Raw genomic sequence first — 22747 nt, forward strand, 5'->3', positions numbered from 1 at the left:
GCAAGGAGGCAGAGCAAAGACCATCTGGGCTGCAGAGAAACACATGTGCAGCCCCAGGCCCACTGGGCACTCCAGCTGGGTGACCCCACCTGGAACACTGTGTCCCTTACTAAGTTCATGTCCAAAGGAAGGCATTCAGCATGCTGTGGAATTCAGAAACAGAGTTCTGTTTTTAGAGTTGCTTCCTGTGTACAAGACACTGTGCCAGATGCCAGGGAGACCCAGAAATGAGGAACCAATGGATTTACTGTGGCAAAGGGGTGTTCCCTGGCTGGACTTGGAAAACATCAGTAAGTGATGGCCCCAGGGCCAAAGCTGGTCCCCAGCCTGTATTCTTTTTATTTTTTGTTTTTCCTTTCTTCTTAAATATATGAAACGTAAAATTTGCCATTTTAATCACTTTTCTTGTGGTTAAAATAAGCATAACGTAAAATATACCATGTTAACCATTTTTGAAGTATACAGTTATCTTGAAGTAAACAGGTATTAAGTACAGTAACTTTGCCGTGCAACCATCACCACGTTCTATTTCCAGCATTTTTCATCACCCCAGACAGAAACTCGGTACCCAGTAAGCCAGAACCCCCAGTCCCTGGTCACCTCTCATCCACTCTCTGCCTCTATGGATTCCACAGCCATTTTTGTAAACAAAGTTTTTTCAGCAGGCAGCCACATCAGTTCAAATTGTCTGTGGCTGCTTTCAGACTATGAGGGCAGAGTGGAATAGTTGCCACAGAGACCATCTGGTCTGAAAAGCCTGAAATATTTACCCTCAGCCTCTTTACAGAAAAGGATTGCTGTCAGCCATCCTTTGGGGTCACAGCAGCATCTGCAAATATCTGTGGGTTGTTGTCCCAGGGAAGGAGACTTCCATGGGTCAGGCAGGGATGCAGGAAGCACTCGGTGTTAGTAGACCTCACATCTCATGGCAAAGTGCCAGAGCTGCCCTGGACAGAGTCAGGTTTCCAAATTATAGTTCAGTGTCCTTTCTGTGATCTCACACAGCTGCTCAGGCAGAAAATGCCCCCTCGGGCCTGTGTTCCAAGCAGCCTGGGCAATAAAAACTTAATAAAAATAGTGGCTGAGAACTTTACATTTATTATGGTTCTCAATCCTCTATCAACTCAGAGAGGTGGGTGCTGTTATCCCATTCCAAAGAAGCAGAACCTCCAGACTGAGCAGGTACCCGAGGTCACACCTGGAGAGCGACTCAAGGGGACGCCACCTGGGCTCCTGGCCTCAGAGCCGGCAGCCCCTCCCAGATCTGGGGCAGGATGCTGTCCCCTGGTGGGGGTGACAGGGAGGTGGCCCACGTGTCTTCCAAAGTTCCTTCTGCCTCCAGCCTCTGAGACTGTGACATTGGAAATAACTGAAAAGTCACAAAACAGAAGCTCCATTACACAAAACCGGATGCACCCACAGAGAGGAAGTCTTTAGAAGCCGTGTTTTGATGACTGACACGGAGACAGGACCGTGATGAAACAGCACAGAAGACAACAGAGACAGCCATCTGTATGTCACAATTGCAGTGTTTCAGGGAAAACCCACATGATTGTTGTTCAGTCGCTAAGTCATGTCTGACTCTTTACAATCCCATGGACTGCGCACAGCAGGCTTCCCTGTCCTTCACTATCTCCTAGAGTTTGCGCAAGCTCATGTCCATTGAGTCAGTGATGCCATCCAATCACCTCCTCCTCTGTTGCCTCCTTCTCCTCCTGCCCTCAGTCTTTCCCAGCATCACGGTCTTTTTCAAGAGTTAGCTCTTCGCATCAGGTGGCTAAAGTATTGGAGCTTCAGCTTCAGCATCAGTTCTTCCAATAAATATTCAGGGTTGATTTCCTTTAAGATTGACTGGTTTAATCTCCTTTCAGTCCAAGGGACTCTGAAGAGTCTTCTCCAATACCAGTGGAAAGCATTTACTTAGAAAAACCTGGAACAGAAATTACACCAAAATCATAGCAGAGCAAAAATCAGCCCTGAAAATTCCCAGATTCCCCCATTCTCTTTCTGTTCACAGTCACTCAGGCACTGTCCTGGGTGTACTTAGGATTGTGTTCAGATTTTTCTTCCTTCCTCTGTCAGCTCATGCTGTCTGAGCACCTGCTGAGGGCCAGGTCCCTGCCTTCGGGCTGCTCTCTGTCTGGAGAGTGGGACAGATCACAGATCCTAAGCATATCCTTTAAAAAAAGAAAAACTGAATAATCAGAGTAATCTGGTTTTTCATTTTATTTATTTATATATTTGGTTTTGGCTGTGCTGACTCTTTGTTGCTGTGCACGCAGGCTTCTCATTGCAGTGGTTCTTCTTGTTGTGGAGCATGGGCTCTAGCGTGTGCAGACTTCAGTAGTTGCAGCCTGTGGTCTCAGTAGTTGCAGCTGCCAGGCTGTATAGCACAGGCTTAGGTGCTCCGCAGTGTCTTCCCGGATCAGGAATCGAACCCTTGTCAGGGATCAAAGCCATGTTTCCTGCGCTGGCAGTTGGATTCCTTACCACTGAGCCCCCAGGGAAACCTCGTAAGCACATCTTAGTCCTGATAAGAATACGTTAAATGAAAGATGAAGAATGCATTCTTTTCCTGTGGCTGCTGTAAGACATTAACCACTAACTGCATGGTTTAGAACAATAGACATTTATTCTCTCATGGTTTCGGAGGCCAAAATCCAAAATTGGTATCACTAGGCTGAAATTAAGGTCAGCAGGGCCACGCTCCCACTGGAGGCTTCAGGGGAGAATCCTTCCTGACTCTTGCAGTGTCCAGGGACTGCCTGCAGTCCTCGGCTTGTGGCCACACCACCCCAGCCTCTGCCTCTGTGGTCACATTCTCTTCTGTCTGTGTCAAATCTCCTGCAACCTCCCTCTTATAAGGTCACCTGTGGTGGCATTTAGGACCCATGTAGCTCATTCAGGCGCTTCCCAGGTAGCGCAGTGGTAAAGAATCCACCTGCCAATGCAGGAGATGCAAGAGACTCGAGTTCAATCCCTGGGTCGGGAAGATCCCCTGGAGAAGGAAGGAAATGGCAACCCACTCCAGTATTCTTGCCTGGAGAATCCCATGGACAGAGGAGCCTGGTGGTCTACAGTCCATGGGGTGGCAAAGAGCTGGACACGACGAACGACAGACACAGCTGAGCCACTAAGCATGCATAGCTCATTCAGGAGAATCTCCCTTAATTTAATCACATCTGTAAATGTGACACGAATGTTACCTAAGGTGACATTCACAGATTCTGGGATCTGATATCTTTGGGAAGCCATTATTTAGCTGACTACAGAGAACAGGAAAACAGAGAAAGGAGGACTGGGAGGCAGACGTGAGAGAGTAAACCACTTGATGACCAAGAGCATCCCAGCCCAGGGGACAGAGAGGAAGAAAGGAGGAGAAACAGGCGAGGAGGAGGGAGGGAGGGCTCACAGAGGGGAGGCAGTTATTTTGGAGACACTGTTACACTTGAGCCCCAGGAGGGAGGAGAGTAGCCAGTCCACTCTGCCATGGAGGGATCCAGAAAACTCCCCCACCAAGGAGCCTTCCTACTCTGATGACAACAGCTGACTAATGGGAGCAGCTTTGACCTTCTCAGCCTCTGAAACCTTTGGGATTCACTGCCAATATTTGAAAATCAGATTTTACACCCACTCCCCAATACCGACACCCTCAGATAGGCAGATGACACCACCTTCCTGGCAGAAAGCGAAGAGGAACCAAAGAGCTGCCAGACGAAGGTGAAAGAGGAAAGTTAAAAAGCTGGCCTAAAACTCAACATTCAGAAAACTAAGATCATGGCATCCGATTTCATCCCTTCATGGCAAATAGATGGAGAAACAATGGAAACAGTGGCAGATTTTCTTTTCTCGAGCTCCAAAATCACTGTGGATGGTGACTGCAGACATGAAATTCAAAGACACTTGCTCCTTGGAAGAAAAGCTGTGACAAACCTAGACAGTTTTAAAAGGCAGAGACATCACTTTGCCGACAAAGGTCTGTATTGTCATAGCTATGGTTTTTCCAGTAGTCATGTACAAATGTGAAAACTGGACCATAAAGAAGGCTGAGTGCCAAAGAATTGATGCTTTCAAATGGTGGTACCAGAGAAGACTCTTGAGAGTCCCTTGGACAGAAAAGAGTTCAAACCAATCAATCTGAAAGGAAATCAACCCTGAACTTTCATTGGAAGGACTGAAGCTGAAGGCCCAATACTTTGGCCACCTGATGTGAAGAACTGACTCACTGGAAAAGACCCTGATGTTTGGAAAGATTGAGGGAAAGAGGAGAAGGGGCGACAGAGGATGAGATGGTTGGATGGCATCACCAACTCAATGCACATGAGTTTGAGCAAACTCCAGGAGATAGTGAAAGATTGGGAAGCCAAAGAGTCCAACACGACTTAGCGACTGAACACAACCCCAGTATCCTGGATTTCTGGCTTCTCTTGAAAAATAAAGGGATTTGGTTGCACCAGCCACCTTCCCATAGGCAGCGGTTGAACGCCCCCTTCACCCCACTGACACCAACCGGGCAGCGCCCTCCCCATCCATACCTTCCTGGCCAGTGGGACTTCTGCGTTTGGTGTTATGAGAAGCTCTTAGAAGCCACAAATGGCTGGTTTTCTGTCCTACAGTTTTTGAGGGTTAAATATAAATTGGCCGAGAAAGTTCATTCAGATTTTTCCATAGGATCTAGGGACTTTCTTGGTGGTCTAGTGGTTAAGACTCCATGCTTCCAATGCAAGGCGCATGGGTTTGATCCCTGGTCGGGGAACTAAGATCCCATATGCTGTGCAGCACGGCCAAGAACAAAATTTAAAAAAAAAAAAAATCTTATGGAAAAACTCGAATGAACTTTTTGGCCCACCCAGTATTATCCACCGAACCCTGGGCTGGCCTGAGAGAGAAGCTCAATGCTCTGAGCTGAGCTTCGAGAAATGGCTAGTGGAGGAGTTTGGATCCATGATCCTGCTCAGAAGGATGCCTGCTCTGTCCAGAGATGCAGAGAGTGAGTTCTCCACTGCGTCTTGGAGGGAGCTGTCAATTGCAGGCAGATTTCCTCAGCTCCTCACCTGGAGAAGCACAGGCCAAGGCCAGAGAGTTATCTGAAGACGACAGTTTCTCCATCTGCAAACAATCACTTCACCCCCTGCAGTTGCTGGGAAGAATTCGAGGGATTTGCCCTCACAGGCACATTCTAGCTGTAGTTTGCATCCGGTTCCATCACTTCATGGCAAATAGATGGGGAAACAATGGAAACAGTGGCAGATTTTCTTTTCTCGAGCTCCAAAATCACTGTGGATGGTGACTGCAGACATGAAATTCAAAGACACTTGCTCCTTGGAAGAAAAGCTATGACAAACCTAGACAGTTTTAAAAGGCAGAGACATCACTTTGCCGACAAAGGTCTGTATTGTCATAGCTATGGTTTTTCCAGTAGTCATGTACAGATGTGGAAACTGGACCATAAAGAAGGCTGAGTGCCAAAGAATTGATGCTTTCAAATGGTGGTACTAGAGAAGACTCTTGAGAGTCCCTTGGACAGAAAAGAGTTCAAACCAATCAATCTGAAAGGAAATCAACCCTGAACTTTCATTGGAAGGACTGAAGCTGAAGGCCCAATACTTTGACCACCTAATGTGAAGAACTGACTCACTGGAAAAGACCCTGATGTTTGGAAAGATTGAGGGAAAGAGGAGAAGGGGCGACAGAGGATGAGATGGTTGGATGGCATCACTAACTCAATGCACATGAGTTTGAGCAAACTCCAGGAGATAGTGAAAGATTGGGAAGCCAAAGAGTCCAACACGACTTAGCGACTGAACACAACCCCAGTATCCTGGATTTCTGGCTTCTCTTGAAAAATAAAGGGATTTGGTTGCACCAGCCACCTTCCCATAGGCAGCGGTTGAACGCCCCCTTCACCCCACTGACACCAACCGGGCAGCGCCCTCCCCCTCCATACCTTCCTGGCCAGTGGGACTTCTGCGTTTGGTGTTATGAGAAGCTCTTAGAAGCCACAAATGGCTAGTTTTCTGTCCTACAGTTTTTGAGGGTTAAATATGAATTGGCCGAGAAAGTTCATTCAGATTTTTCCATAGGATCTAGGGACTTTCTCGGTGGTCCAGTGGTTAAGACTCCATGCTTCCAATGCAAGGCGCATGGGTTTGATCCCTGGTCGGGGAACTAAGATCCCATATGCTGTGCAGCACGGCCAAGAACAAAATTAAAACAAAAAAAAAATCTTATGGAAAAACTCGAATGAACTTTTTGGCCCACCCAGTATTATCCACCGAACCCTGGGCTGGCCTGAGAGAGAAGCTCAATGCTCTGAGCTGAGCTTCAAGAAATGGCTAGTGGAGGAGTTTGGATCCATGATCCTGCTCAGAAGGATGCCTGCTCTGTCCAGAGATGCAGAGAGTGAGTTCTCCACTGCGTCTTGGAGGGAGCTGTCAATTGCAGGCAGATTTCCTCAGCTCCTCACCTGGAGAAGCACAGGCCAAGGCCAGAGAGTTATCTGAAGACGACAGTTTCTCCATCTGCAAACAATCACTTCACCCCCTGCAGTTGCTGGGAAGAATTCGAGGGATTTGCCCTCACAGGCACATTCTAGCTGTAGTTTGCATCCGGTCCCATCACTTCATGGCAAATAGATGGGGAAACAATGGAAACAGTTACAGACTTTATTTTCTTGGACTCCAAAATCACTGCAGATGATGACTGCAGCCATGAAATTAAAAGACGCTTGCTCCTTGGAGGAAAAGCTATGACCAGCCTAGACAGCATATTAAAAAGCACAGATATTACTTTGCTGACAAAGGTCGGTCTCATCAAATAAAAGTCGCTCAGTCATGTCCAACTCTTTGCGACCCCATGTTTTATACAGTCCATGGAATTCTCCATGCCAGAATACTGGAGTGGATAGCTGTTCCCTTCTCCAGGGGATCTTCCCAACCCAGGGATCGAACCCAGGTCTCCTGCATTGCAGGCAGATTCTTTACTAGCTGAGCCACCAGGGAAATCCAAGAATACTGGAGTGGGTAGCCTACGCCTTCTCCAGTGGATCTTCCTGACCCAGGAATCAAATCAGGGTCTCCTGCATTGCAGGAGGATTCTTTAACAGCTGAGCTACCAGGGCAGTGGTTTTTCCAGTAGTCATGGTCATGTATGGATGTGAGAGTTGGAACAAAAAGAAAGCTGAGTGCTGAAGAATTGATGCTTTTGAACTGTGATGTTGGAGAAGGCTCTTGAGAGTCCCTTGGACTGCAAGAAGATCCGACCAGTCAGTCCTAAAGGAAATCAACCCTGAATATTCATTGGAAGGACTGATGCTGAAGCTGAAGCTCCAATACTTTGGCCACCTGATGTGAAGAACTGACTCATTGGGAAAGACTCTGATGCTGGGAAAGATTGAAGGCGGGAGGAGAAGGGGACAACAGAGGATGAGATGGTTGGATGGCATCACCGACTCAATGGACATGAGTCTGAGCAAGCTCCGGGAGTTGGTGATGAACAGGTAAGCCTGGCATGCTGTAGTCCATGGGGTCACAAAGAATTAGACACAACTGAGCAACTGAACTGAACTGATCCTGCCAGGTTTTATCATGCCCCTGTTGTGGCCTGTTTGTTTCCCAGAACAGTCAGAACAAAGTCCTACAAACTGGGTGGTGTAAAATAACAGAAATTTCTTCTTCACAGTTCTGGAGGCCAGAAGTCCAAAGTCAAGGTGTCCACAGGGCCGCACTGCCTCCAAGGCTCTGAAGGAATTCCATTCCTGTCCTCCAGATCTGCTGGAGGTTGGCCATTCTTGGCATTCCTTGGGCTGTAGACCCTTTACCCTAACCTCTGCCTCCATCTTCACATGGGCTCTTCCCTGTGTGTCTGCGTCTATTCATATAAAAACACCACTCATATTGGATGTAGGACTCACCCCAATGCAGTGTGACCTCATCTGAACTGACCACATGTGCAAAAACCCCACTGGCAAACAAGGTCACTTTCTGAGAGTCTGCGTGGATGTGAATTTGGGGGACAGGATTCAATTTAGTACAGGTGCTAAGCCCTGTGATGACCCAATAGGCAGGGTCCCTGCTCGCAAGAAACTCACAATCCATGGAACTTCCCTGGTGGTCCAGTAGTTAAGACTCCACACTTCCACTGCAGGGAGCACGGGTTCAATTCCTGGTCAGGGAACTGAGATCTCACTTGCCTTGTGCTTGCCAAGTCGCTTCGGTCGTGTCCAACTCTTTGCAACCCTATGGACTGTAGCCCGCCAGGCTCCTCTGTCCGTGGGATTCTCCAAGCAAGAATACTGGAGTAGGTTGGCATGCCCTCCTCCAAGGGACCTTCCCTACCCAGGAACCGAACCTGCACCTCTTATGTCTCCTGCATTAGCAGGTGGTTTCTTTACCACTAGTGCCGCCTGGGAAGCCCACTAGTGCAGCCGAAAGAAAGAAAACTAAATTCACAGTCCAAAGGCTGTTGCTTCATTCTTCCTGGCTTCTTTCTTCTCTATGGGTCTGTGGTTTAGCTGCTTCCACATTAACGCTGCTGCAGGAGAGGACGTGGGGACACAGGGACAGGGCCTGGGCATTCAGAGGACCTCCCCAGACCTCGAGGTTGAGCTCTGAGCCTCTTGGCCCCACTCCGCCTGGGTTGGCAAGACAGTGCTGCCTGTGAGTAACCCGGATTTTCTTATTTCAGATGGCAGAGCAGCTAATGACCTTGGCCTATGACAATGGCATCAACCTCTTTGATACCGCAGAAGTCTATGCAGCGGGCAAGTATGTTCCTTTTCTCACGGGAAAAAGCAGTGCAGGCCAACCATGGCTTCCTGGGGGAAAACCGGAGCTTCTGTTGCTGCCGGGCTCTCGTTCATTCCCAAGACAGTTTGCACCTCCCACACCCCACGTGCTCTTCCACCTCTAAATGGCTGGAGGAGGTGTTGTTTTCATGGGGTCAGAATCACAGAGCACTCGGTGACTTGCCAAACTCACGTGTGTTCAAGCCACTGACCACAGCCCCTCTGGTGCCCAAGATGCCACGCTGGGCGAGAGCATGATTAAGCTGTAGTCCCAGCTCTCCTGCCGCGCCCGTGACCTGCAGCCAGCCCCTCATGCCTGGCACTCTCACATCTTAATGGTGCAATTAGGGCTGCAGGGAACGCGGGCCCCTCAGGAGCCAGGGAGAGCAGGGTCTGCTGAGCCGAGCCCAGCGCTGTAGGAAGCACTTCCCATCTTGGCAATGAACTTTCCTACTCAATTATGTAAAAGCGCTCTTCAGCCAAGGCCGCTGGCTTCAGTTTTAAAGACTGACTGTAATCAAATCATCCACTCTCCTGCATTGGGTTTCCAAAAGTCAGCTTTTGTTTGTGAAATCATTTGTTGGCTCACTCTCCGTCCTCCCTCTGGCCCCCTGCTGCCTAGGGTGAGCCAAGTTCCCATCAGCTGAGCCACTCAGCCTGGCCCGCCGTGTGCCATGGCCTCGGGGCCAGCACCTGCCTCTCGGGCTCCGGGTTATTACATGCAGCCCAGGATAGAGTCCAGAGGACCAAGAATCAGGACCCCAGCTCCGCCTTTGGTCAAGTCCTGGCCCAGGGGCCGAGGGTCTCACATCCCCAAGGGCCTCTGCTGGGACCCCCTTCCTGAGTCTCCTCCGGTCCCCATCAGTGGCCTCTGTCCCCTGTTGCCACCAGCCCCCAACCCCTCTGCACTGGCAACCACTTTCAGTCAGAGTGAAATGCTTTCCAGACAGATGAGCTAAGCCAAAGGGTCAGAGTTGGAAAAGCCAGATGCAGATGCCAAGCCCAGAGGCGTCCCTGTCCCAAGCACCCCAGCCTGTTCCCTGGCCCTGTGCCTGCCTTGGCTTTGCTGCCCACGAGAGCGTGTGAGTGACAGCTCCCCACAGTCTCCCCCAGCTCCAGATGGCACTGTGTCCAAGTCCCACACACCCCCTTTCATGGCAGCCACACTCCTCGAGGCATTGCTTTCGCTCCCCTCAGCCTAGCTGGACATCCAGGGTGGCAGCGCAGACCAGCACACCGAGTCCCTCTTCTAACCAGAATGCCAAGCACCCATCTTACTGAGTCCCCCTGCTTCTCATGCTCTGGGCACTTCCCAGAGAGCTGCAGGATTTCTGCACCCCCGCTGGACAGAGGCCAGCCTTACCAAATTCACAGCCAGCAGAATTCAAAGCTGAAAGCAACAGGCTTCACTTGTCACTGCCTACCGCTCCTATAGCCCCAGGACTGCTGCCTGCTCCCCATCTCCTTCCTTCTTTCCTAATCTTTTGTCCCACCAAGGAGAGACCCAGGAATGAAAGGAAAGAGGCTCGGGGCTGAGTGACTTTCTGTGCATCTTGACCACAAATGAAGAGCCTTCAGAATGGATGCTAAACAGCTTGCAAATTAGAGCCCATGATTTCTGAGTGGATGACTCAGGCGCTGTTATAATTGGAATGGAGCACTGGGTATGGTTCATTCTCCGTCTGTTGTTTTTTGCTCAGAAACATTTTGCCACGAGCAGAAAGTTCTTCAAAGTTAATCCAGTGCTGCAGTGCCAAACACGGTTGGAACGGTCAGCGCATGACCCTGGCTGACACGAGTTTGGTGCAGAGCCCAGAGTGACACCAAGCAGAATAGACAGCAGTCAGCATGGCATCCTTGTCTCTATTCTTAAAAAAGCAAGAAACAAGAGGGACACACACACCCACACTCAGTGCACACACTTATGGGTGCACACCCCCACACTCATGGACGCACACACCCACACTCATGGACACACACACCCACACTTGTGGATGCACACTCTCATAGTCGTGGACACGCACACACACTCATGGACACACACATAAACATGAACACACTCTGCTGGAAATTCAGCCCTGAGTTCTGGTTGATTGTCTCTGCAAACAGAGAATGTGCTTGGTGAATAATCTATGTTTTTTTTTTAAAAAAAAAAAAAACACACTTGTCTGGAAACTTCGCCCATGTAACGTTGCCAATCATTTTCCCTAGTGAATTTCCAAGGGGCCAGGGAAGCGGCTGCTGCTGGTCTTTCCAAGCAGCTCCCCCCTTCTCTGTGGGAGCTGGAGCCACTGTGCTGGGACAGTGGCACATGGCCGTGGCCACCTCCATGGGGAGCAACCCCCGCTGCTCCCAAGTGCTCTCCTCGCTCTGGACTGAGCGGCCCGAGCCAAGGCAGACATTAGCAGCCCTGGGCCGGGTGGTGTTTTCACCAGGGGCCCCTGTGGCTGATGAGCAAGGTGGGGTGCAGCTTGGGGTTTCTGTTACCCAGTAATGAATTCCCCACGTCTCGGTCTTCTCTGCAGAGCTGAAGTGGTGTTGGGAAACATCATCAAGAAGAAGGGATGGAGGTAATTAGTTCCTCTGCTCACGTGCTCCAGCTCCAGGGCACATGCATGCACACATGCACAGGGAGAAAGTTGGAGAAGGCTGCTGGGAAGGAAGAGGCCTGCTCTGGGGCCCCGGGAGGGGTGGGCAGGCTTGGATCCTGTGGCTGTTCCTTCCTGTTTGCCGGCAGAGTGCCCACTGTTGGCCTCACGGCCCTGTGCAGCCAGCCTGGCTTACTAAGACCTGGTGGTCCCAGAATTGTTCTTGCTGGGAAGGAGAGAATGTCCCAGAATAGAGGCAGTCCCTGTGCTTCCTGCAAGGGGGGCCAGTGTTCACAGTATGGGTGGCCACCACCAGGGAGCCAGGGCATGCGCCCGAGGGTCAGGAACCTCCATCTGGCTTGACACAGAGTTTCCCACCCTCCTGGGGTCAGGCCAGGCTGAGCACTTGACTGCACTTTGGGGCCACTTGTGGCCTGTGTGTCTTCATTTTCAGCAAAGTCAGAAGCAATTAGAAGGCTGGGCCTCCCCCACCTCCACCAAACCCCCCACCCCCTCCCCCGGTGCACACACTCAGAGTCTCCACCAGCCCCTGGGGCCTGGATGACTGACACTCTCTTCTTGACCCAACCCAAGTTGTTTCTTCATGGCTCTAACTGATCCCCAGATAACTCCCTGCTCACTCTGTAAGTAAAAGAAACTGCAGGTATGAGTGAGTCCCGATTGTGTCTTAGGTGAACACACGAGGAGATGCCTACCAGGTCATCCCACCTGCCCGAAGGTGATCCTGGCTGCTGCCAGGATCAGAGCCCCTGGCTTTGAGGAGCTGTTTCCTGAGCAGTAAACTGACCCCCCCCCCACCCTCATGGGAAGAAAGCACAACCACAGGGGTATTGCCTGCCCCCAATCCCTTGGGAATGATCAAGATCAAATGTGGACAGGAGGAGCCATCATCACCCCACCCACCTGTCCCTCCAAGACAAAGTCACAGATGTCAGCATTGCCTCTTGTGAATTTGCGGCGGGAGACCTGAATCCATTCCTTTCCCCCAGGCTTTCAGCCACCCAAGTCTGAGCTTCCAGGAGCGTCACCTGCCTATCTCTCGGGTCAGCCCCACCCCAACCTCTCCCCCAACCTGTGGCACCCAGGATGCTCCCCAAGGCTGTCCCATACAGCTTTTCTGAAATGCTGCCTCAGCCAGTAGAAATTTGCAGCGCTCCAACCTCCGACCAGTCCTGACCCTTGACCTCCTCCAAGTCCCCACAGAGGAGCAGCCTTCTGTTCCCTGGACCACATCCCCCCTCCTAAATGTGCCCCCTCCTCTAGGCTCCAGGCTCCAGTCACTCTAGACTCCATCTCCATCCAGCCCCTCACTGTCCAACCCTAGTTCCACAGTTAGTTAGTTGCATCCATATAGTTAATTACGTCTGTAGGTTTTCTCCTGGCTCGATCCAGGCCCCTGGGCTGGGAACACCCCAAATGTTGAGTGATAGAAAAGCACCCTGTTTCACACCCTGTGCTCCCGGGTGAGAGGGTTTAGGACTCCTGGGTAAGGGCTGAAGACAGTGGGGAGGGTCGGGGAGGGAAGACCCCAAGGGGTCACACCCAGTAACAGCCCTCCTTCTCTTGTTCCACAGACGATCCAGCCTCGTCATCACCACCAAGATCTTCTGGGGAGGAAAGTAGGTGCAGCCACAGGCGGCCCCCTGGCCAGGGGCCAGGTCTGCGGAGACCCCTGGGGGTGGGTAGCGGGCAGTCATCCTGGAGGAACGGAGGCTGCCCGGGGTCTGTCCTGGACACGCCAGCCTCAGCGCCTGGGCAGCACGCTTTTCCATCTCCTGGGGCAGGAAGCAGGGGACGGGCTGCTGTGTGTGTGGCCATCTTCCCTAACTCGCGCCGTCCCTGTTGAGGGACCCCGAGTTACAGAAAAGCAGCTTTGGCTAAGTTGCCTTGTGCTCAATCCTTGCTTCCCTTTTATTTTTACTCTTGTGGTTTTGTTTCTGATTACAAAGGTAACATCCTAAAAACTTCTGGAGAAAGCAGAAAATTCCTAAACTGTCCTGTTCACTCCACTTACCCTGGGCCACAGACCACCCTTGCTATCTTCTGGGAATCTGGCCCCATAGTTTATCCAGGGCCGGACAAAATGGGCTTCATAGGAATTAGAAATATGATTCATTTTAAGTTTTGAAAAATCCAAGTCAGAGAGAGGGAAAATTGAAAAGCAGACACCCCCACCCCGCACTGAGCCCCACCACGCCCAGGGCGGCCAGGGTCAAGGGCAGCTCGGCTCTGCCACATCTTCTCCACATGAGCAAATCCTCATAGCCTCGTGGTTTTATCCCCAAAGTGGAATCAGACTACAAGTGGCACGCACTGACCTACTTTTTTCACCTAACATTGCGTCATAAACATTTTCCCTGAAAACCACTTGAAACGTCGCACACACTGTCGCCTGTTTTTCAGAGCTGAGACGGAGAGAGGCCTTTCCAGGAAGCACATAATAGAAGGTGAGGAGGGGGTGGACCTTAGGGTGCCCCTAAACCCTCGGCATCCTTCTGTGGATGCAAAAGTAAAGAAACCACTGTGCCCCGGCCCCATCCATGCTGCAGGCCTGGAGCTCTAGGGACGGCCCAAACCCTGGTCCACCTGGGCTCACAGGGGGTGGTCCCTCTGCATCACGAGAGAGGGGCAGGGGTATGAGTGGGTGGGGCTCACGTGACCCTGGGAAGACACAGACAGGCCTGGGTTTCAACCCAGACTGGGCCCTGTGCCCACTGGGTGACCTTGAGCAAGAGACATCATTTCCCCAGGCCTCTGTGGCAGCATCTGTTAAAGCGCAGGAGAATAATGCCCACCTCTGGGGTCACAGGAATCGGGAAGGACCCCAGCAAGGTCCTGTGTGTCAGACTCAGCCTGGGGCTCAGCACACGGGAGTCCCACACGGGGGTGGGGAGTGGGCTGGAATGCCTTGCATATCCCAGTTGTTATTGTCTCAGTACCTTTTTTCCCATGTTCATTTTATCGAAGTAATACAGTCGCTCCATTAAAAATGAAAATGATTAGGAGGCCTTGCTGCCTGCCCTGCCCTGCCCTGGCCCCCAGCCCTGCAGCTCCATTGTGAGCTGCTGCCAACTGCTCACTGGGCCCCATTGGCCTTCCATGCCATGGACGATCCACTCCTTGTCGGGCTGCCTAGCTCCTCCCAGTTTCCTCCCAGGCCGCTCTAGGAGGGGTCCCCTCCATTTGGTCACAGGACTTTGGGGTGTACCACCTCTTCTCTCATGGCTGTTTGCAATCTCAATGGCCTGTGCCCACACATGCGCCCCACCGTCCACAGCTCCCAGGGCCAGGTGCCTTGTCCCTTTCATCTCTTGCTCACGGGGTGAGGACCCAGGAATGTCTGTGAAGATTGTAACGCAACCCCTCCCACCCCTGACTCCTCCCCCACCCAGGTCTGAAAGCTTCCCTGGAGCGGCTGCAGTTGGAATATGTGGATGTAGTATTTGCCAACCGCCCAGACCCCAACACGCCCATGGAAGGTACGTTCTCCTTGGAAGCACCTGGCCAGACATCATGGTTCCAAAAAGGGCAGAAGGTTCTGAACCTGAGGCTCTGATGACACCATCCCAGGGCCCGCTGGGCACCCAAGCCTGGGGGGGTGGGAGGTGGGGCCTACCCAGTGTGGAGAACTCAGCCTCTGATCATTCCCCCAGGTGCCCCTGGCACCTCCAGGCTGAGTCCCATCCTTGCTCCAGGTTCCCGCCCCATCCTGGGCTTAAACGCATGCTGTGTTAGCTAAAGTCATGATCCCATGACTCCTTGCTGCATTCTTTTCAATTCTTTCAGTCACCATCCACATTCTATTGGGAGGCTTTAGGGGTCTTTTGCTCTGGGAAATAAACTATTACTTAGAGGAGGAAAAGAAACGTGCAGTGCTTTGAAAAACAGTTTTGGTTTCTTGGGCGCTTATTTATTCTTTGGCTCCTGTAGTCTCAGCCCCTCCTATCTCCTCCAACTCTCTGCTTTGGGCATCTTCTCGTTTGTGCTTCGCTGCTTCAGGGTCTTGGAAAATTCAGTTACATTCAAGTTACTTTTTCTTCATTTGTTTGTATATATACCATGCACCCATGCATGTGTATATGTGTGTATGCGTGTGTGTGTGTGTGTATGTGTCTGTTATCCAAACCAGTAGTCTACAAAAAGTGATTTGAGCCTGCACCCCCATGCCCTTTGTCAGACTGCACCCCTCAGCATTCCCACAGCTGTGAACTCTGGTCTCTTTCGATCTTTCTTTTATCACCAGGGGATCCATTTAGTTCCTCCAAGTCAAGGACTTTCATCATAGAAGGTACACAGTACCCTCAGCCCGACCACTGACCTCTGTGTCCGAGTTGCATTTTATGAGACAGTGTTTTTATTTACACAACTCTCTTCCCACCCCCATGACAAAACTTCTCCATAAAATGCACAAAGGAGAAATAAGTGCCTTATGGGAACATCTTGCAAGTGAAGAAAAGCAAAGCAGAGCGGACCCCCGCCACCCCCTCTCCCATCCCCATCTATGCTGTCACCTCTTTCCTCCCGTCCTCCCTCCCATGCATGCACGCCCTTTCCTTGCCCCGCCTTGCATCACCATGATCCATGATCCAAGGGGGCTTCCTCTTGATTTGGGGATGCTGTGATCAGTGCCTGACACCTTGACCCCGGATGGTCTGGGAGAGGGCTGGGGAGACCAGGTTTCCACAGGAGTGAACACACTGGGGACCCCAGAACATTGGCCCCTGGCAGATTGTATCTTCTCCATAGTCCAATTTGCTAAGCCCCCACCTCAATCAAAAACAAAAGGACCAGGTACCAGCTGCTCCACCTCCACCCTGGGCAGGCTGGGCCACCTGTTACTCTCACCCCATGCAATGTGGTCAGAGCTCGCCATTGAAATATGATCATTTTTCTCCTGAAGAATACCTACATGAGCTGGGGAAACTCTGAGACCCGGGGCAGCCTCTGGCCAGGCAGTGGTCTCTGCCCTGCCCTAAACTAAAGGACCCTGGGCGCCCCTACACCAAGGGCAGACCTTGGTCTCCCTGGAAGCTGGGCTGCATTCCACAATGGAAGGGCTCCCGCCTGCCAGCTGGCACTGCTACCCAACCCCTCCCATGTATTATTTGTGACACAGCAGGAGATGCCCTGGGTTTTGGCAGCAGCTGGAAGGATTTGGTCCTCCTGCTTCTATTCAACAGCATTAAATATTGAGGTAGACAGTCATCCCTAATTGTCCGTTTCTGGTGTCATGACACCCAGCTTAGGCAGAAGCACAAGGGCCATGCTCCTGTGCACGGGCTCCATGCCCAGCCTGCCAAGGCCATGGACCCTCAAGGTAGCCAGTAGCATTTGCCCAGGACCCCTTCCCTCCCAGGCCAGCCGCAGGCTCGCACACCACCCTGGCCCCCAGTCTCCCGCTGAACACTCCTCTCTGCATGGAAGGGAGAAAGCTGTGCTCGAGGAAGCCAGGCTGGTGAACGGGGTGTTGTCTGCTTCCCCCACTCCAGCATGTGGGCCTGAGCCTTGGCTGAAGACTCGGGTGATCACGCTGCATGGTCACAGGTCCCCCCAAGGCTGTTTCTAAAGAACCCGACGAGGACGGCCGGGCTGGCAGCCTGGGCGCAGGGCTCGAATTGGGCAGGTGCCTTCCTGGGACCCTCAACCTTGCAACCAAGTGCTGCTCTTCATGTCAAATAGTGTTAGCCATTAAAGTGGTGGCCTGCTTATAGCCCACGGGTAGGGGGCTTCCCTGCCAGACTCCCTCCCTGGGATGGGTGGAGAGGAACCAGGCCCCAACCTTGGAAGGAAAGAGAGGGCAGGACTTGGCATATAGACCTGGAAGCTGAGGTATAATTTTTCAGGGGTCCTGGGCGAGGCCACGGAGACCACCACCCCAGAAGTCCCAGCTACATTAGTTTTCTACTGAAAAAGGGGACCTTGGCAAAGGGGCACTCAGGGACCGAGAATGGGTGGAAGAGACACCCCAAAAGAGAGGTACCACTCTGCCAGAGACTGTCCCCATGGGCCTGGGGCCTTCCAAGGTGGAGCCCTCAGAAAGGACCTGCATCCTCCTTTCTTCTTTCCTTCCACCCATGCCATCTTCGGGAACTTCAACTTCCCGACATCTGTGGCCACTTCAGGAGAGGTGGATTTTCAAGGAGCAGTGTCCATTTTGGGAAACACTCATTCTTCAGCTGAAATTCTGGGACTGCCCTGGGCAGTCTTACGTGCAAGCATTATGTATGGGACCTGAGAAAAGCCTGATGGGGTAGCCTGCTACCCTTAGCAAAGCTGAGAGACATCTGAAATTTTAAAATTTGAGGCCAAGTTCAGTTGTAAAGACCATAGTATCCTCCTGGGGCTGAAGCAGCCTAGGGGCGACTCTGGCAGATTTTTATTTCTCAGAAAAACTTCTTTTGAACTGAAGAAAAATCTGTCACAGTGGAGATAGGGAGAGGGTCCCTTGCTGGATACTGACTGGTTTGAGAAGCCGGGGCATAGTCCACAGGGGGCTTTCTATGTTTCCTGCTGGCTCTCTTGAACAAGAGGGGAACTCCGCCCTACCGCCCCACCCTCTGGGACCAGCCAGGGCCCCTACTCTGCCCTTTGTTGGGACAGACACTGTTATTACCTCTACATTCAGTTCTCCAGATCCCAATGACCGTCTGGAGTAGCCCCAGTAGGTGGCTCAGACTGTAAAGAATCTGCCTGCAATGCAGGAGACCCAGCTTTGATCCCTGAGCCAGGAAGATCCCCTGGAGAAGGGAATGGCAACACACTCCAGTATCCTGGAGAATCCCGTGGACAGAGGAGCTTGGCAGTCTACAGTGAATAGAGTTGCAAAGAGTTGGACATGACTGAGCGACTAACGTTTTCAGAATACTAGAGAAGGGCAAAAATTGAGTTTATTTCCTGTTGCCGCCTGTCAATCTGATCATAACCTTAATCTGTTTATCTGGCTCTTCCTGAGCAAAAAGAGTCCCCAAATCTTGCCCAAACTAGAGAATGCCCCCCATTCTAGAGTCCAGAGTCACATTCTTTGACATCACCTTTCCTTCATCCCTCTAAGCTGCCATAGAAACATCTCAATCCATCCATAACCCATATTTTCACACATTCCATAAGGCCTGTAACTATCTGGGGACACTGTTTTCAAGATCAGCTTCTTGGACAGCAGCTCACTTTTTTCTCTCATCCCAGAAAACCCCGGCCACCCGCGCCTCTGGAGCCAGGAAGCACACTGCTTACAAGCTGTCCTGGCAGCATCCTCTCCCTGCTCCTGGCCTTTTTTTTTTTTTTTGCAGAATGTCCCCAGGTGGGGCCCTGTGCCCTCAGTCATCCCCCCAACCTGCAGTTTCCCCTTCTCTCCTGACAGAGACAGTGCGCGCCATGACTCACGTCATTAACCAGGGGATGGCCATGTACTGGGGCACATCGCGCTGGAGCTCCATGGAGATCATGGTAATGTGACCTCTCAGTGTGTGTGCATCCAGGGGCTGGGCTCCCGGCCCCGCTCCGTGGGTGACGACCCTGGGGCTCTGGCAGGTTTGGTGCCGTTGGTCCCTAACGCAGAAACTACTGGGTACCAAGAGGAGGGTCAGTATGGTGACTTGTGGCACTGATGTCTGCAGACTTTGCAGACGGGGCTCTGGGCTTGAATCCCAGCACTGTGTGGCCCCGGACCGATGGCTTCAGCTCTCTGAGCCTCGGTTTCCCCACCTGTAGAACAAGACTGCTAGGATGACCTACTGTCATGAGGCTGTGTGAGGATTATCTGAGAGATCAGAGGTGAAGCTTTTAGCAGGGATCCTGGAGCTCAGCCAGCACCCAGCAGTGCTGACAGTGCCAGCCACTAGGCTGAGCTCCCACAGTGTTCCAGGTGCCGTTAGATTTGAGGGCTTCGTGCAGACTAACTCCCATTTCATCCTACAGCCTATGAGGTAAGTGCTGCTGTCACCGCTTCTCAGATGTGGCCACTGAGGCACAGAGAGGTTAAGTAACATGCCCAAGCTCACGCCAAATGATGGGTGCCCCAGGCCGTGCAGCTCAGAGCCTGAGCTTCCATTTCATAATCCATCATGTTTCTCCCTCACCTGCACTTTCAGGAAGGCATTCCCTTCCTTGTCATTTCCCTCCATGGGAGCCATCAGAAGCTGAGGGTAAAAGACATTTTATAATATTCCTGGGGTATCCCAGAATGGTTGGCAGAGCAGCTCCCCAGAGGCAGACAGCTGGTTGATGGGGGGAGGGCAGAGGCCTGGGGACTGCATCTTCTCAGACTAGCTCTCAGGCTGACTCCCTCACCCTCAGCTCCAGGCCTCCTCCCCATCCCAGCCCTTCCCATGCCCCACCTCCCAGAATTTCCCACATCTTGGCATGCCTCAGAGGGGAGTTTCTCCCCTAGTGAGTCCCAGATTTCTGGTTCATCCAAAAAAAAAAAAACTAAACAGGATCTTCAAGTTGAATGCAACTCAAGAATCCTATGATATCAATCAGCCTTTGGCATCTCTGACTTTCATATCATTTGGCATTTTTCTGAAGCTGCCTGGACGCAGTGCAGAACTCACTGAGGTGTCAGGAACTCATACCCACTTTACAAATGTGAAAGCTGAGTCTCAAGCTAAACGGGAAAGGGCCTCTCAGACTGGCAGATGGGCTTCCCCAGGAGCTCATGCCCATTCAGTCTGCAGAGTGGAGGCCTTGGCCTCAGAGTCCCAGAACTGGGCTGATGCTGGCCACTCTCCCATCCTGACCTAGCATTTCTTGCCTCTGCTGTCATTCCGGGTCCCGGCCCTAGACTGACAATAATGATAAAATCAGTAACAAGCAGGCACTGTCCTGAGAGCGGGCAACACATGACAGATGGGGAAGCTGAGTCACAGAGGGGTGAGCCCCTTCCCCAAGGCCACCCGCAAGTAAGTGCCAGAACCTAAGCCTCACTACAGAGTCGTGTTTCCCCCCAAATCTCTTCGTCCTTGGGGTTCAATAGCCCACCCAATGTTCTCAGTTCATGGAGGGGGAGCCTAACAGTCTTCCAGGGAAGCTGAGAGGAGCGGGCAGGGGGCAGGCGGGCTAGCCAGTTTCCTGGAGATGCCTTTGTGTCTTCTCCCTGCTACTCAAGAGGGCCCCCAGATCGGCTGGCCCGCAGGAACCATCGGTGCCCCTCTTTGCTTCCACAGGAGGCCTACTCCGTGGCCCGGCAGTTCAACCTGATCCCGCCCATCTGCGAGCAGGCGGAGTACCACATGTTCCAGCGGGAGAAGGTAGAGGTGCAGCTGCCGGAGCTCTTCCACAAGATAGGTGGGTTCCCCGCCTCGCCCCGCCCTCGCCCCGCCCCTCTCCTCTCCATCGCCCCGCCCCTCCCCAGCCCTGCTCCAATCTTATCCCCAGTTTCCCCCCATACCTCCCAAGCCCCTACCCCTTCGGCCCCGGCCCCGCCCCTCTCATGCCCTGCTCCTGTCTTGCCCGCTCTCTTCTGCCACGCCCCTTTCCCTTCTCCCTGCTCCTTCTCGGGGCCCTGGGCTTGACCTCTCCCCGCTCTCCTCTCCCAGGAGTGGGCGCCATGACCTGGTCCCCTCTGGCCTGCGGCATCGTTTCCGGAAAGTACGACAGTGGCATCCCGCCCTACTCTAGAGCCTCTTTGAAGGTGAAGCAGAGGCGGGGGCTGGGGGAGGGGACAGGCAGGGACAGGCATTTTGGAGGGATGGAGCCCTTGGGGCTGGACACCTTCCCTGGGCCACTGTCGGCGGAGCGGTTCCAGGCGTGGGAACTTGGATCCCCCAGCTGGCCTGACCCCATGTCTAGCAAGGCTGACCATCTGTGGGACATCTACCAGCTGAAGAAGCCCCTCACTGCCCCGCTCCCCTGCCCTCGCCCCAAGTTCAACACTCACAACCTGGGCCAGGGCTGGGTGTTCCCTTTCAGATGCCTCCTCCCCTATAGACACCCCTACAGTCTCTCTGGCCCATCACTGAACCTCTGGGTGGAGGGCTGCGGAATTTCTTCAGTATCCCTCAGAGGTGCCCCCAGGACAAGTAAACACCCGACACATACACCTCAGAGTGGGGACTCAGAGGGTCTCCAGACTGAAGGGTTTGGGGGACAAGGAGCAGGCAGAGAAAGGCCTGCCCAGGACAGGACAGAGTGAACACTGGAGCCCCCAGCCCTAGGGATCAGGATGGCCTGCCTCCCCCATTTCTCCCCAAACCACAGAAGCCTCCCAGAGGGCTCCCTGACCTTGCTGTGGGCACACCTCCTGGGCCACCCAGCCTCCCAGAAGAAGGGAAGATCAGTTTGTCCGCCTCCTTGTCCAAGTTCATGGGCCCAGCCTCAGCTTCCCCTCAGACAGCAGCCTTCAAATGCAGTGGCTCCCATCCTTCCACCTGCCTGGGTCTGGACTACAGCATCAGGGCCGGGGGGTGCCACCCCGGCACAGATTGTCATTAGTGCCATGCATGCAGTGGCCCAGGTGACGTGCCCTCACCCATGGGCTGTGCTCTCCCCACATCCCACAACCAGGGTTACCAGTGGCTGAAGGACAAGATCCTGAGTGAGGAGGGCCGGCGCCAGCAGGCCAAACTGAAGGAACTGCAGGCCATTGCCGAGCGCCTGGGCTGCACCCTCCCCCAGCTGGCCATCGGTAAGAGGGCTGGGACGCTGGGCAGGACCAGGGTCCCCAGAAAAATATCAAGAATCCCTGAATGCCTGGGCCACCCCCTCCATCAGCCAGCCATGGGTAATGGGCTCCCATATTCATGGGGAGGGGATGAGGGGGTCCCTGAGCACTTGGGCCATCTCTCCACTGGGGGCAGCTGGTGCCAGCACTGCTGAGCCGCTGGCTTGCCAGGGCCCTCCTGGGGCACCCTCAGTCCTATGCCTGAGAGGCTGGGTCTCTCTGGCCCCATCATGGGTAGGGCAGAACCAGAGAGGGCCCTGTGTGGGGGTGCCTTCCTCACCTCTGGTCTTGCTGCCCACCCCCAGCCTGGTGCCTGAGGAACGAGGGGGTCAGCTCCGTGCTCCTGGGTGCTTCCAGCACAGACCAGCTGATGGAGAACATTGGAGCAATACAGGTGAGTGGCGCCTGCCAGCCTTGCGGGCCCTGGACGGAGTTCAGCATCTCAGCCAGGCATCTGTCCAGCATGTACTTATTGAGCACCTACTACATACCAGGCACTGTTCGAGGCACCTGGGTTACAGCAATGAAAAACAATAAAAGCCTTGCTCTTGAAGAGCTGGCTTTTTTTCTGGGTAAACAAAAAACAGAAAATGCAAGGAGTAAGATTAGAATGTGTGTCAGAGGGTGACAGGCACTCTGGAAAAGGAAACCTAGAGCAAGGTCAGTGGTATCCAGTAGGGGCAGGGAAGGGGGGAG

At 52.8% G+C, this 22747-nt stretch overlaps 1 protein-coding gene across 5 annotated transcripts in view; it reads left to right on the forward strand.

Annotated features, from left to right (window-relative positions):
* KCNAB2 (potassium voltage-gated channel subfamily A regulatory beta subunit 2) overlaps positions 1–22747 on the forward strand; it is a 96765-nt gene that overhangs the window by 69425 nt on the left and 4593 nt on the right. For all 5 annotated transcript variants that reach the window (XM_020904463.2, XM_020904465.2, XM_020904464.2 and 2 more), the window contains 10 exons: positions 8686–8765; positions 11311–11355; positions 12969–13013; positions 13798–13841; positions 14787–14873; positions 18752–18837; positions 20556–20676; positions 20928–21022; positions 21895–22015; positions 22357–22445. In XM_020904463.2, coding sequence (XP_020760122.1) covers positions 8686–8765; positions 11311–11355; positions 12969–13013; positions 13798–13841; positions 14787–14873; positions 18752–18837; positions 20556–20676; positions 20928–21022; positions 21895–22015; positions 22357–22445 — 813 coding nt within the window. The remainder of the gene's footprint in view (positions 1–8685; positions 8766–11310; positions 11356–12968; positions 13014–13797; positions 13842–14786; positions 14874–18751; positions 18838–20555; positions 20677–20927; positions 21023–21894; positions 22016–22356; positions 22446–22747) is intronic.

The sequence above is a fragment of the Odocoileus virginianus genome, chromosome 11 (genome assembly GCF_023699985.2).
Source record: "Odocoileus virginianus isolate 20LAN1187 ecotype Illinois chromosome 11, Ovbor_1.2, whole genome shotgun sequence".
In the NCBI taxonomy this organism is placed as follows: domain Eukaryota; kingdom Metazoa; phylum Chordata; class Mammalia; order Artiodactyla; family Cervidae; genus Odocoileus; species Odocoileus virginianus.